The sequence below is a fragment of the Pyrgilauda ruficollis genome, unplaced genomic scaffold, assembly GCF_017590135.1.
Source record: "Pyrgilauda ruficollis isolate IOZ18807 unplaced genomic scaffold, ASM1759013v1 scaffold14, whole genome shotgun sequence".
In the NCBI taxonomy this organism is placed as follows: Eukaryota; Metazoa; Chordata; class Aves; order Passeriformes; family Passeridae; genus Pyrgilauda; species Pyrgilauda ruficollis.
Genome location: NW_024512543.1, coordinates 8,335,078 through 8,347,869, shown reverse-complemented (window position 1 = coordinate 8,347,869; position 12,792 = coordinate 8,335,078). Strand labels below are relative to the sequence as shown.

Genomic DNA, 12,792 nt, shown 5'->3' with positions numbered 1-12,792 from the left:
CATGCTACCTCGCCTCCAAACGATCCAGACCCCCGGTTTTCCTTATCCTCCCCCCCAAAGAACTCGGGGTGGGGAAGTAACGCCACGAGAACAGACCCTTTGGGAGAGCAGAGGGGCGGAAGGGGACAGCAGCGCTCTGCGCCCCGCGTTGCTCCCCAGGTGACCCACGCCGCGGAGGCCCGCAGCCTGGCGCGCCGGGCGCTGGCAGAAAGGTGGCAAGACCTCATTACCATACAGCTGAGGGTTTATCTCTCCCTCCCTCCTTCCCTCCCCCACTCCGGCCTCCCATCCATTTAACAAGCTGAAATAAAAAGCCACATGAAAGGCCTTCTCTGTGCTTGGCTTTAATGAGGGACACGCGACCCAACAATAAGCGCACGCTGCAATCAGGCCAAGGGCTTTATGGCACACGCCAGACCGCAACCCGGCCGCGGCCAGGCGGCCAGACACAGCCCGCGGCCCCGCTCCCGCCCCGCTTGCCTGCAGGCGCCCGAGTTTTCCCCTTGCCCATGTTTCTGGGAGCCGGGACAGCCTGGGGAAAACCCAGCTCCGTCCCTGCTGCCGACCCCGGCCACCTCGCAGGAGCGCTCGTTCGCCACCGAATTCGGAAGGGCGACGAGCGCCCGTCGATCCTCGCCGTGCCCGCCTCCCCAGCCATCACCCAGCCCGCCCTCGGTGGGCTCCGTTAGCCGGGGTCAGGAACGGGGCCGGGCCTGCGGCACGGGCGCCCCAGAGCTGGGCGCTGCGCCCCGGGAGCCGCCCCGGGTGCCCGCCTGCCGGGCAAACAGCGTTTTACTTTTGGTTTCTAGCCGGGGCCAGCCCCCGCCGGGCAGGGCAGCTCCTGCCCGCCGGCCGGCCCGGCCGCAGGGCACCGCGCCGCCCCGTCCCGCCGCCCGGGACATGGCCGGGGAGGGGGGACACGCGTGGAGTTGTGGGGATCGAACAAACTAACTAACTAACGAGAGTATTTGTGAAACATTTCATCCTCTATTGTTCGGCCGCCGTAGAAAGCTGCCCTGTGGAGAGGCGTCTGATTTTCGAGGGAACTCTCTCTCCCAGGGTGAGCGCCGTAAATATCTCAACAGATGCTCGGCTCGTTCGTAATCAGCTCGGCTCCTCGGCGGGCAGCGCGGCAGCAGCGGCGGCGGCGGCGGCAGCAGGGTATTAATTCGGGATATGAGGGCTCTCCGCAACATTTGGTTCTTTTTTCCAGAAAGGAAAGATGGAAAAGGGGAGGGATCGCCCGTGAGTCTGACTGACAGTTTACATAATGAGCTTGTGAGGATGCGAGGCAACTATATAAACAGCTCGAAGCGAAGCAAGTTTTCCATTTACTGAGCGCTGTTAGCACCGGTTAAAGGAGGAGCGGTTCCACACTAAGCACTCCCCTCCGCGTCTCTCACCAAACCCACCCGGCTTTGGAGTTTATAAAGGCGACGACAGCGATCAGAGGTCGGCGGCTGGCTGCAGGATTAATTCTCAAAAGGGGACGGATCGACACCTGGATTTTACCTTCCGATTTCTGCTGGTGCTCGGGGAATATTTGGAAGGGCAGGTTGCTCCCGGAGAATCGCCGTGACGCCTCTCTTTTCTCACTCGACCAAGAAGCGCTTGCTTGGTCCATTTGAGGAATACAGAAGGAAAACTAAACCCACTAAGAACTGGAAGCTCGAATAACACAAGGATGACAGCCTTGCGCATCTTTGGCTTGACGTTTCTGTTAACGATTTTGCAGCAGGTAATCGCACACACACACAAAAAAAAAAAAAAAGGGTTCGCGAAATGTAAAGTGGGTGATGGAAGGAAGTTTGCATGGCAAAGCCGGGTAAGGTCTGATTTGGCTATTTTGTGTGTCTCCCCTTTGTGCAGAGGGTGTCCGGCTCCGGCGTCTTCCAGCTGGAGCTACACGAATTCGTGAATAGCCACGCGTCTCTGGCCAGCGGGAAGCCCTGCTCCCCCCACTGCAGGACCTTCTTTCGCGTTTGTTTGAAGCATTTTCAGGCAGTGGTTTCCCCGGGCTCCTGCACTTTCGGCAGCATCATCACCCCGGTTCTGGGAATAAACTCCTTCAGCATCAAGGATACAGAGAGATTTGACAGTCCCATTAAGCTCCCCTTTAACTTCACGTGGCCGGTGAGATTCTACTTTAAACCTTAAAGTACTTAAATGATTTTGATGGTGGGGCAGGAGGATGGCAAGAGCAGGCTAGCAGCGGCGGGCTGGTAACTTGTAATGTAAACAAACTACTTTTGCTTTTAGATTTATTTCCAGAACTTCCTTAAAAAACTAATTAAAAAGAGCAATGAAAAAGCTCACCCAGATCAGAAGCACTTGGGATAACTAATGTTATTAAGAGAAATAAAGCAAGGGGCTGGTGGGCTTGGAGGTGGGGATGCGAATCGTGGTCTCTGGGAGGGAGGGAAGGAGGGAAGTGTGTAGCCGCGGGGAGAGAGCGCACATGCGGAGCAGGGCAGGGCAGGGCAGGGCAGGGCAGGGCAGGCCGGTGTGCGGTGGCGCGGTGGGGCGCGGCTCGGCTCGGCTCGGCTCGGTCGGGCTGTGCGGTGGGGTGCGGGGCTGACGCTGGATTCTCTCCCGCAGGGAACCTTCTCCCTGATCATCCAGGCCTGGCACGCGCCTGACAACTACCTGCCGGAAGGTGAATACCGCGCGCGCCGCCGGCAGGGGGCGCCCGCGCGGCGGGAGCGCCCTCAGGCCCGTCCCGCGCGTCCCCCGGGCCCCCCCGGTCAGCTGTTTATGCCATAACTCCGGGGCCGGCTTTATCCCACCATCAGGAGCCGGTCCCCCAACGATATCCATCAGGGGCCGCTTTGATTCTGCCCCGGCCTAATCTCCAACACAATTGCGTTTCCTCCGGTTTATTTTTGGCGTGGGAAAGCGAGGCGGGCTGCGGTGAGAAAGCCGGGAGCCTGCCAGCAAGCTCCGTCCGCCTTTTCCTGTATTTTACACCTTGCTCGAATTCCGCCCTTTGGAAAGGAATAATGGCTTTGGGATGTTTTTCTGAGAGGAGAGGAAAAGGATATTTCACAGCAGCCCTCCTTTCACAGGCCCCTCGGCTAAGTCCCTTTGGCCCGGGTTCGCACACCCTGCTGGCCACCTTTTTGTACCCTTGCATGCATCAACATCCACACGCGTGCCTGTGTGCATGTGCATAGATGTATTTGTGTGTATGTGTGTATGTACGTGCGTGTGTAGGTGTACATATGTAGGTGCGAGCGGGCTGTCCCGCTCCGCTGGCGTGCGGGGCGGGACGCGGCGGGCTCAGAGCCGCTGACCCGCTCCCGCTCTCCCGCAGGCTCCCGGCCGCCCCCGCAGGAGTGGCTCATCAGCCAGATGTCGATCCAGCGGTCGCTGTCGGTGGGCGAGGACTGGTCGCAGGACGTGCATCAGGGCCCGCTGACCAAGCTGCGCTACTCCTACCGCGTGGTCTGCAGCGAGAACTACTACGGCGAGAGCTGCTCCCGCCTCTGCAAGCGCCGCGACGACCGCTTCGGGCACTACGTGTGCGCGGCGGACGGGAGCCTGGCCTGCCTGCCCGGCTGGGCCGGCGAGTACTGCACCGACCGTGAGTGCCGCGGGCAGCCGGGCGGGGGGCAGCGCGGCGGGCGCGGCTCTGGAGCTCACGGGGGCCTCCCGTGGCCCGGGCTGTGTTTTCACGCCGACCTCTCCACTCCCTGTCTGGAGAGGCAAAGTTGGGCGCTGAGGACTTTGGCCCCTTTGGCTGCAACCACCCAACGCTGTGCTGCGCCTCTGCGAGCCTTAGCAGCAAAGAGCGAGCTGGCAGGAAAGGGACCTTGGCTGATAGCCCTGAATAGCCAGTAGCTGTTGCAAGGTAAAAGGGTAGCAGCTTGCTCGCACCAAGTCTGCCACCAGCCATTCCTGCAGCCAGAGGACATGAGACGGGTGTTGCAGTGTGATAGTGGGGACCTTTACTCTGAGCTCAGGGTATCATTGGGTTTTTTCAGCCTTTCGTTAGCACAAGCCAAAGCTGCTTTCTCTTGCTGCTTTTCTAGCAAGAGTTGCAAGAGTTCATGTTTGTTGCATAAACAGAAAAACTAAAGGACAACTTGTCAAGTGTTGGCTCTCCCCGTTCACTTCCTCCTGTCCCAGAACTCCCTGTACCAAGAAGTTTTAAAACAAAGCTTTGAAAGTGTAAAACTCTTTAAAAAGTGTTTTTAAAAGCTTTGTACCCTTTAAAAGTGTATTCTGCAATGCCATGTGTATTTACGTAAATATTTATGCTTTTTTATGTTCTCTTCACAGCCATCTGTCTGGCTGGATGTACCGAACAGAATGGATATTGCAACAAGCCTGGCGAGTGCATGTGAGTAGATGGCAAATGCAGTCTGAACATCAGTTAAAACGTCACCTTGTAATAGAAACTTAAACTCTTCTCCATGTCATTAATGTTTTAATTGGACTTTTCTTTTAGCTGCCGTCCTGGTTGGCAAGGCCGCTACTGTGATGAATGCATTCCCCATATAGGCTGCCGCCACGGGACTTGTAAAACACAATGGCAGTGCATATGTGATGAAGGATGGGGCGGCCTCTTCTGTGATCAAGGTTAGTTCTGAAGCTTACACTTACAGTTCTAGGTTGGGTACTCCTTAGTAGTACACTAAGGAATCTGACCCACTGGATCTGGAATTAAATTTCTCCAAGGTACATCTTCACAGGCATCGGTTTGTAGCACTGCAGCCTTACGTACCAGCTCTTGTAGCAATTTTGTTTGAAAGCAAGGAAACGGTTTTGGTAGCTGCAGTTTTTCTCTTGCAAAAGAAGTTTCTCTTGGAGAAAGACCTAACAATCTGGATAAGTGTTGAACAGACAAGTTTTCTGCCTGATCAAGCTAAGTTTAACTTACTCCTTGTACAAGTATAAGAGTTTACTAAATAGTTTCCAGCAGCAGTAAACACCATCATTTGTGCCTTCCTTATTTTGCATACAAGGAAGTTAACTCATGTGATAAGTCTGGAGCATGAGAGAAAAATCATGTAAGCAAGAATGAAAAGTACAGGTTCCATTTTAAGGTACACCAGACCACTTCCACCTATTCAACCCACTGAATCACTGAACCTTAGCCAGCTGAGCAGTCATGTCCTCAAGGCCATATATGCACTGCTGGCACTGAGATCATTAAGTGCTCAAAGCAGGCTAAGTGTTTCCAGAACAGTTATAGGATTAAGATGGTGAAGGCTGAATTAAGCAGGAAAAGTAAAGTTGCAGGTCTTTTTTCTGCTTATAGTTATCTATTAACCAGTTGCATTCAAATTGCTCTATAGTATTTATAGAGATAATAAAGCTTTTCTTACTTACGTCTCATGAACTTATGCTTAACCTCTGTCTCAAATTTAAAGGAAAAAAAAATAAAACCATCAAGCTTGGCAGGGCATTTGACAGTTTAATCTACTAACATCCATAACAAAAGAGCAAATAAACAATAAAAGATTTCTAGTGCTTGTTTAAATCTCAAAGCCAAAACATCTATTGTTTTTCCTCCCTGCCTTTCTAGAATGTGCCTCAGAGCACACCTTTTAAAGATGGGGCTCACTCTTTTAGTGTGTAACATGCTGTACATGAAGTGTCCATAGTGCTGTGTTGTGTGATTTGGAGAACACATGCTTATGAAGTACATTTTCCAGTTTGGTACCTAAATCCCATGGCAACTAACAGTTTTATGTCCACAAAAAAGGGAGAATATTCCAAAACACTAAGAAAGTTATATTTTTGCCAGCTCTCTCAAAATTCGAGCTCAAGTGATAGATGGTAATCTGATTATGACCGATAATAACCCGGATAACAATCTCCAGTATTCCCATTGCTACCAAAATGAAATGCTTCTTTGGAAATTTTGTCTTTTTTGCTGACTACAGCCTTTCTGTATGTATGTCATTTCCCAGCTGTCAAAAACGTGTTCTCCTAACTCCTGGTCTCTTTGCAGATCTGAACTACTGCACTCACCACAGGCCATGCAAAAATGGAGCCACTTGCATGAACACTGGCCAGGGCAGCTACACGTGTGCGTGCAAACCCGGCTTCACCGGCATCGACTGCGAGCACGAGATCAGCGAGTGCGACAGCAATCCCTGTCGGAACGGCGGCAGTTGCACAGTAGGGGCATTTTAAATGTAAAGCCTTTGTGTGAAGCAAGCCCCGGTGTACCTTTCCAGCCATGCTTCTGTAACAACATAATGGGAATTCGATAGGACGCAGGTTCATTACTGACGCTCACAACTATCATACTGAACCCTTTCCGAGAGGTGTCGGGGGAGGAAGTCTGTTACAGGAGGAGATGTATCATCTAGATTAGAGCTGGTCAACTGATCCTTGGGTTTCTGTGGCAGCCATTATGAGAGCTTGGCAAGATCCAGGGTTGATGAGGGAGCAGATCTGTTAAAAACAAGCTTCTCAAGCCACTGCTCATACAGAAATGCACTAAGTCTGTATTTTAACAGCAAATAAAATTTTGCTTTCTGCTATAGGAAGTGAGAATATAGTGTCAAACAATATGGGGGCGATCAGCTGAAACTTTCTGTAAAACAGAATTCCACACTTTTGGATTCTCATAGTTTAGTGTTTCAGCCTGTTTTTGGATCCAGTTAATGACGGATTCTTACCAATGATGGACTGGTAAAGGCTGATTGATTACAGATATCAGATGTAATCTGACGCATGTTTAGATTAAAGCCAGTGAAATTTTTAGATTAAAGCACCAGACCCTACCTCTCTTCTCCCAAGGCCTTGGACATATAGCCCTTGGAAAGAAGAAACAGTTTCTTATGATTTAAGTGGTGAGACTTAGGCAAGCGAAAGCAACTTAAACCCTTGTGAAATAAAAAAGGGCTCTCACACTGAGGATAAATGGCCTGATCACAGCTGTGAGGTCAACACATACTGCTCTGGGAAGACATCTGGGAAGACCTCTGGATCCCATTAGACAGTAGTGGTGTTAGCAATGCTTTTGTGTAGCTGCCTGTGTGCTCCCTACAACTGCATCTCCTCTGCGTGGGTAGCCGCACCATTATTCCTGTGCGCTGAGTACAGCTGATCCACAGCTCTGTCCCTCACAGTCCAGCCTGCAGTTGTTTACTCTCCTGATGTCCTCATCCACATCAGGCTGTGGATGAGAGGGGACTGAACAGCGCTTGCTGCTGACCAGAACTAAGCATGCAGGAAGCTATAATTCCTTTCCATTAAATAACAGTGGCCTAATGTTGTGTTTTGCAGGATATGGAGAACGGTTATCACTGCCTGTGCCCCCCTGGCTACTATGGCACTCACTGTGAGCACAGCGCTCTGACGTGTATAGATTCTCCGTGCTTCAACGGTGGCACGTGCTTGGAAAAGGAGCAAGGGGCCAGCTACACTTGTGTGTGCCCTTTCGGCTTTACGGGGTCAAACTGTGAAAAAAAAGTAGACAGGTGCACAAGCAACCCGTGTGCAAATGGTGAGTCTTTTTATCAAAAAAATCTCATGACCCTGACTCATTTGTGCTTTTCAGTGCAGAAGTGATAGAAATCCAATCTGACCTCTACTCTTCCTCTAGAACATTAGTCCCTCTCCCCCACTCTATTCCACATCCACCCTAATTTTAGTCTCTTGCTGGGGCGGGACTTTCACTGGCATTTTCTATGCAACAAAACAGTGCATGAGGTTTATCATATGGTGGGGAAGATGGCAGAATTAAATTAAATTAACTCTATTGCATATTTAGAAGGGGCATAATTTTAAGGCGCGGTGATACAATTAGGTAAAGTAGAATGAACTTTTAGATTTGTGATTGTTTTGTAAAATAACCTCTCTTTCCTTGAGGTAGTATAACATGCTGAGCGGAGAAGGGCTTAGATTTCTGAGTGAAGTGCATTGCAAGCTAATTTTTATTTCACTTTTTTTCCCCTCAGATGGTAGTTGCTTTTACCTTGGACAGATTCGTGTGTGCCGCTGTCGGGCTGGTTTCTCTGGTCAGAAATGTGAGATAAACATCAATGATTGTGCCAGAAACCCGTGTTCCAATGGGGGAACTTGTCATGATCTGATCAACGATTACACCTGCACATGCATGCCAGGCTACAGCGGCAGGAACTGTGACATCAAAACCAGAGATGAATGTGCTTCTGGGCCATGTGAGAATGGAGGCACATGCTACAGTGGACTTTATAGTGCCAACTTTGTTTGCTACTGTCCTTCTGGCTTCATGGGCAACCGCTGTGAATTGCCAGTTTATTCAGTGCCCGTTACACTTCCTCCCAAACCAGTCCCCTGGATTGCTATATCCATGGGGGTGGGGCTGGTGGCTTTGCTCATACTGTTTTGCATGATAGCAATGGTCATCAGGCAGATGAGGATGCACCCAGAGCAGGAGTTGGAGACAATGAACAACCTGTCTGACTTCCAGAAGGACAATCTCATTCCAGCTTCCCAGCTGAAAAACACCAATAAAAATAAAGACCTTGAAGTGGACTGTGGGCTGGAGAAATCAAATTACAAACCCAAGAACCATAAACTGGACTACAATCTGGTAAAAGACCTGACAAGTAGAGGGACACCGGAAGATAAATATTACAAAAGTGAAAAGTGTTTAGGAGAGAAGTCTCCCCTCCGACTACACAGGTGAGAATGCAGTTTTTATTATAGTCCTTCTTAAAGCCACTCATCTTCATATCAGTCTAGAAGCAGGTGAACATATGAGGGAAAAAGAAACCTCAAGCAGATAATATACAAAACACACCAGATCAAAGCCAGGAATCTTCATACTGGAGTACATGTGTCACAACCAAGTGCTATCCTTAGCTAAGTCAATTAATTTGAGTGTTTGTGCAGGGTGCTGGTGATATGGATACTGTGAAGGAATCCAGAGTGGCTAGGCCAGTGGTGAAAATAAGTATCTTTCCTTCCTCAGTAGATCTTGGAGGAGCAACAGTAAAGGCATACAGTGATTAAAGATAAATATTTCACTTTGTAAGAAGGCAAGATGATCTGCTTAGTGAGAAGAACGATGGAGTGAAAACAGCTACTCTTTTTCAAAAGGGGAAAAGGGCGGGTGTTCAGTGGCTTATCAGTCTTCTGATTCATGTGCTGAAGGTCTTGTCTGGGATCTGTGTGTGGTTGTTAGACCGAGGGCTCTGAGGAACCCTCTGTTAGGCTGGACATGGCAGGAGCATAGGAAGACTCTCGCTGTTCCTTATTTCCACTTCTCTAGCATAATATCCCAACAGACACAGAACTTGTGAAACTTGAGCCCATGCACTTCCCTTCCACACCTTCATGGCTATCTCGTTCCACCGCTCCATATTCATGGTAGATTTTGAGGGTCAGGCTTGTCAGTAATCAGCTAATGTTCTTTTTTCTCTGCCCTGCCATAGTGAAAAGCCAGAATGCAGAATATCAGCGATATGCTCTCCGAGGGATTCAATGTACCAGTCTGTCTTTGTGATAACAGAAGAAAGGAATGAGTGCATCATAGCCACAGAGGTAAGCAAGTACAGAGGTGGACAGGCATAAATTCATAAGGTAAAAGGCTAAATTATCCTTTAGTATTGTATCTGAGAAGGTTCCTTTATTTCCAGGGATTGTGATGCTTCTAGCATTTTCCTTTCCTCTTCTGTGGCCCACACAGAACATGCAGTGAGGAAAAGAAAAACAAAAGCCGCTCGGACTTTATTAAACCAGAGGTTTTGCGCATAGATAAGTCAGTGGTAGATGAAAACACAGAACATCAGCCCATAAAAATTCAGCACATTGTAGGATTATTTCCTCTTAAATAAGTGGTCAGAAAAAAATGGAAATAATAATCATTCTTAGACCCATTGATGTAAAGCCATGTTTTTTCCTCTGACTACAATGGATAATCTATGTTCTGTGGAAACAGGCAAAGCTATAGATTTCTAGCTGAAGATGGAAGGTAGCAGGATGTGTTAGTGGATAGGCATAACAGCCATTTAGGAAGTCTGTTCTAAGGTAGTTTCAACCTCTTAGCATTTAAGCTCCAGCTAAATACTCTCTAGCAGAAATTAATGCTGTTACTGATAAAAACATCTCGATTTTTATGTTATATTGAAAATCTGGATACTGAAAAAGAGGAAAGGCCTAACACTGAACTTGAAAGACCTTGAAAAGCAGACATTGAGGAACCAAACAGTTCCTGAAGAACTACCAGCCTTTTGGAAAAAGTCTCAGTGGAAGTTAAAGGCAATATGACTGTAACCAATACCTGCCTTCTTCAGTGTAGTCATCTTTAGGACTAATTTCAGCCTGTAGGAAAGAGAAGCTTGCTGTGCCATACAGCAGTGATCTGTGAAGTCAGATCTGCAGGATTCAGTCTCCCTTTCCAAGGTGGATATCAGATTTCCCCTTGAAAGCAAGCTGGAACACAAGTCAACCAACAATATTAAAAGTTTAAGACTAAGTGGAAGGATTCAGAGATACAAATGACAGCTAGATGCTTCATTCCCATTAAGTGACCTAAATTCTGTATCTTCAAAGATTTTGCTGACCAAAGCTAGGCTTACACAGATGACTATTTTCTTTTTTTTTGCTGGTGCTTCTTTGCCTCTGGACCCAACTGAAAACATTAAGCTCTGAGAGTTAAACTGCAGTAATGTTTGGCTTGAATTGCTTTGGTTTGACATAGCTGAATTATAGTTTGTTAGTTCTGCACTACTCGGTATGCTGTGATTCCTTCTCATTCCAGGTGTTATTTTATATCCTGACAGGTATAAGACTGAAGACCATTTGCACCTCAGATTTGATGATGCCAGTAGATGGACGTTCCTGCTGCATTGTTTACAATTCAGAACTGGATTGGACTGTTTTTAATTACATGCAACTTGCTGCTCTCAGGCGGAGGATGGAACTGAGTGAACTGGACAGACTGTGAATTTACTGAAAGATGCAATACACCTTTTTGTTCTTACTGCCCTTGTTTGAAGTTTGATACCAGAAATCTCATTTGCTATTGAAAAGGGGAGGCAGAGGGAAGAGAGAGGTTAAAAATGTTGGTTTTTTAAAAGATGCTGAGGCCAGTTCCTCATGGACAGACCCCTGGCTTTCCAGAACTCTGGTTATGGGAGGTGTTGGTAGATAAGGAGGCACATAACTGTCACAGATGTTGCCATGGAAGGTGCGAAGCAAGACACATTGCTATGCAGATAATGGATACAGTATAAATGAGGTCTCAATTTTTTCTGGGTTTAAAAGTGCCTATAATGTGTCAAGAGAATCTAACAAGCCCAAACAGAAACTTGACTGCTCTTTTTGCAGTTACCTGAACAGTACTGGGCAGAGGTGGTTGATACTTCCTGCTAAACATCCATTTGCATCTCCTCTCTCCTGCTGCATGTACTGGAGACTGTGTGAGGGGTGAGAGGAGGAGGAAAGAAGAAAACTGAATTTACACGTCAACTCATTTGGTGATGCTTTGGAGAACTGATTGACTCAAGCCACGATGTGGAGCATGATTTTTGTGGAAGTTGTGATAAGGAATGTGTACTGCCTCGTCCCCACTGATAGGGAGGAGGTGATCCCAGCTCTATATAAGGCCTTACAAATGCGTTTAAAACCAATCAGCTCCTAGAACCTTTATGTGCTGAGCTGTCTCAGCTGTTTTCATGCCCTTTGCACTACCAGTGATTGTGAATAGACATTACTTCTTTTCTTCTCCTTCCTCATTCTCTTCCCCCTGCCTTATTTTGACACAAATTCAGGGGTTTATGTAGTGTTTCTGAATTAGGTGCCACCTTTTACTGCAAATAGTCTCAAAATTGCAGCTGCTACTTTCTGAAGAAGCAGCAGCAGTGTGACACAACCCACTTACTCCCCCCCATTTCTCCATCTGGTTGCAAAACTCCAACTCTTGTTCTTCATCCCGGTTCTAAATGCCCAGTAGTGAAGCACCCACTGAGATGCCCTCTGCCAAGACAGGTGGAGATTAAAGTTAGAAGGTTTTAGGCTCATCCTGTTTCTTTCATACCACCCAGTGCTACATGGAAAATATGCTGTGTCTGTCGCTGGCAAGCAGAGGCGGGCAGAAGCTCCTTCCTTCTATACATATTTACAGCAATAATACCGGACACCCCAGTGGAAAGTGCCGTGACACTCATGAATGAGACCAGGGCAAGGGGCAGAATGAGGAGGGAGAAACAAGATCTCTTAGAGGAAACCTGGACTGCGCTATCTCTCTGACAGCGATATTCCTGCCCTTGCAAAGCCTGTTGGACTAGCCCATCTGCTCCCTTGAACTGTGCAGACAAGACCCCTTCATATCGTCCACTACTGACCTTCTGCTCTGACCACGTAGGACCATTTTGAAGATGACCTTCAGAAATCAATAATATGGGTTTTAGTTTGTCTGTTTGTAGTTTATTTTGAAGACTAGTATTTCAGTAATTTAAAAAAAAATCAGAAGCACTGAACTTTCTACGTTTTATAACATTATTTTGTATATAATGTATATTTATAATCAAAACAGAAGTGTAAATATGTTTATTACTTCTCATGTAATGTTTTTAATGTGATGACAAAGTTTGAATTTTATTTTTTTTTTCAAGCAATGAAAATACTTTCCTGCTACTACAAAGTTTGTTGTGGTTTGTCCTTTTACACATGTTATTCTGTGACAGCCAAAGTTAGCAAAGCCCCCCAGAAGTAACCTCGCCTGCCTGGTCCCTACATTTACATTTTGCACACCAACTGATGTCAGCTGCTTTTTATAAAAAAAGTTTTAGTGTTAAGACCTGTCAACAAAGTTATTCAGTTGAGTGGCATTCATCTGACATT

The 12,792-nt window shown here is 47.6% G+C and overlaps 1 protein-coding gene across 2 annotated transcripts; it reads left to right on the top strand.

Moving 5' to 3' along the window:
• Positions 1 to 403: 403 nt before the first annotated feature.
• DLL4 (delta like canonical Notch ligand 4) lies at positions 404 to 12,580 on the top strand. Of its 2 annotated transcripts, XM_041459977.1 has the most exons (11): positions 409 to 1,738; positions 1,870 to 2,133; positions 2,599 to 2,656; positions 3,314 to 3,583; positions 4,282 to 4,342; positions 4,451 to 4,581; positions 5,960 to 6,129; positions 7,246 to 7,465; positions 7,920 to 8,628; positions 9,381 to 9,489; positions 10,731 to 12,580. In XM_041459977.1, exons 1-11 carry the CDS (start codon positions 1,685 to 1,687, stop codon positions 10,734 to 10,736), a joined length of 2,052 nt encoding a protein of 683 aa, XP_041315911.1. In that variant the 5' UTR covers positions 409 to 1,684; the 3' UTR covers positions 10,737 to 12,580. The 2 variants fall into 2 exon arrangements, with proteins under 2 accessions (XP_041315910.1, XP_041315911.1); XM_041459976.1 differs by lacking the exon at positions 10,731 to 12,580 and having other exon boundaries at positions 404 to 1,738; positions 9,381 to 9,534.
• Positions 12,581 to 12,792: the final 212 nt, after the last annotated feature.

Coding starts and splice junctions, on each gene's coding strand:
- DLL4 (XM_041459976.1), top strand. CDS start 1,685: ATGACAGCCTTGCGCATCTTTGGCTTGACGTTTCTGTTAACGATTTTG. Junction 1,739..1,869: donor TGTTAACGATTTTGCAGCAG/GTAATCGCACAC, acceptor CCCTTTGTGCAG/AGGGTGTCCGGCTCCGGCGT. Junction 2,657..3,313: donor TGACAACTACCTGCCGGAAG/GTGAATACCGCG, acceptor GCTCTCCCGCAG/GCTCCCGGCCGCCCCCGCAG.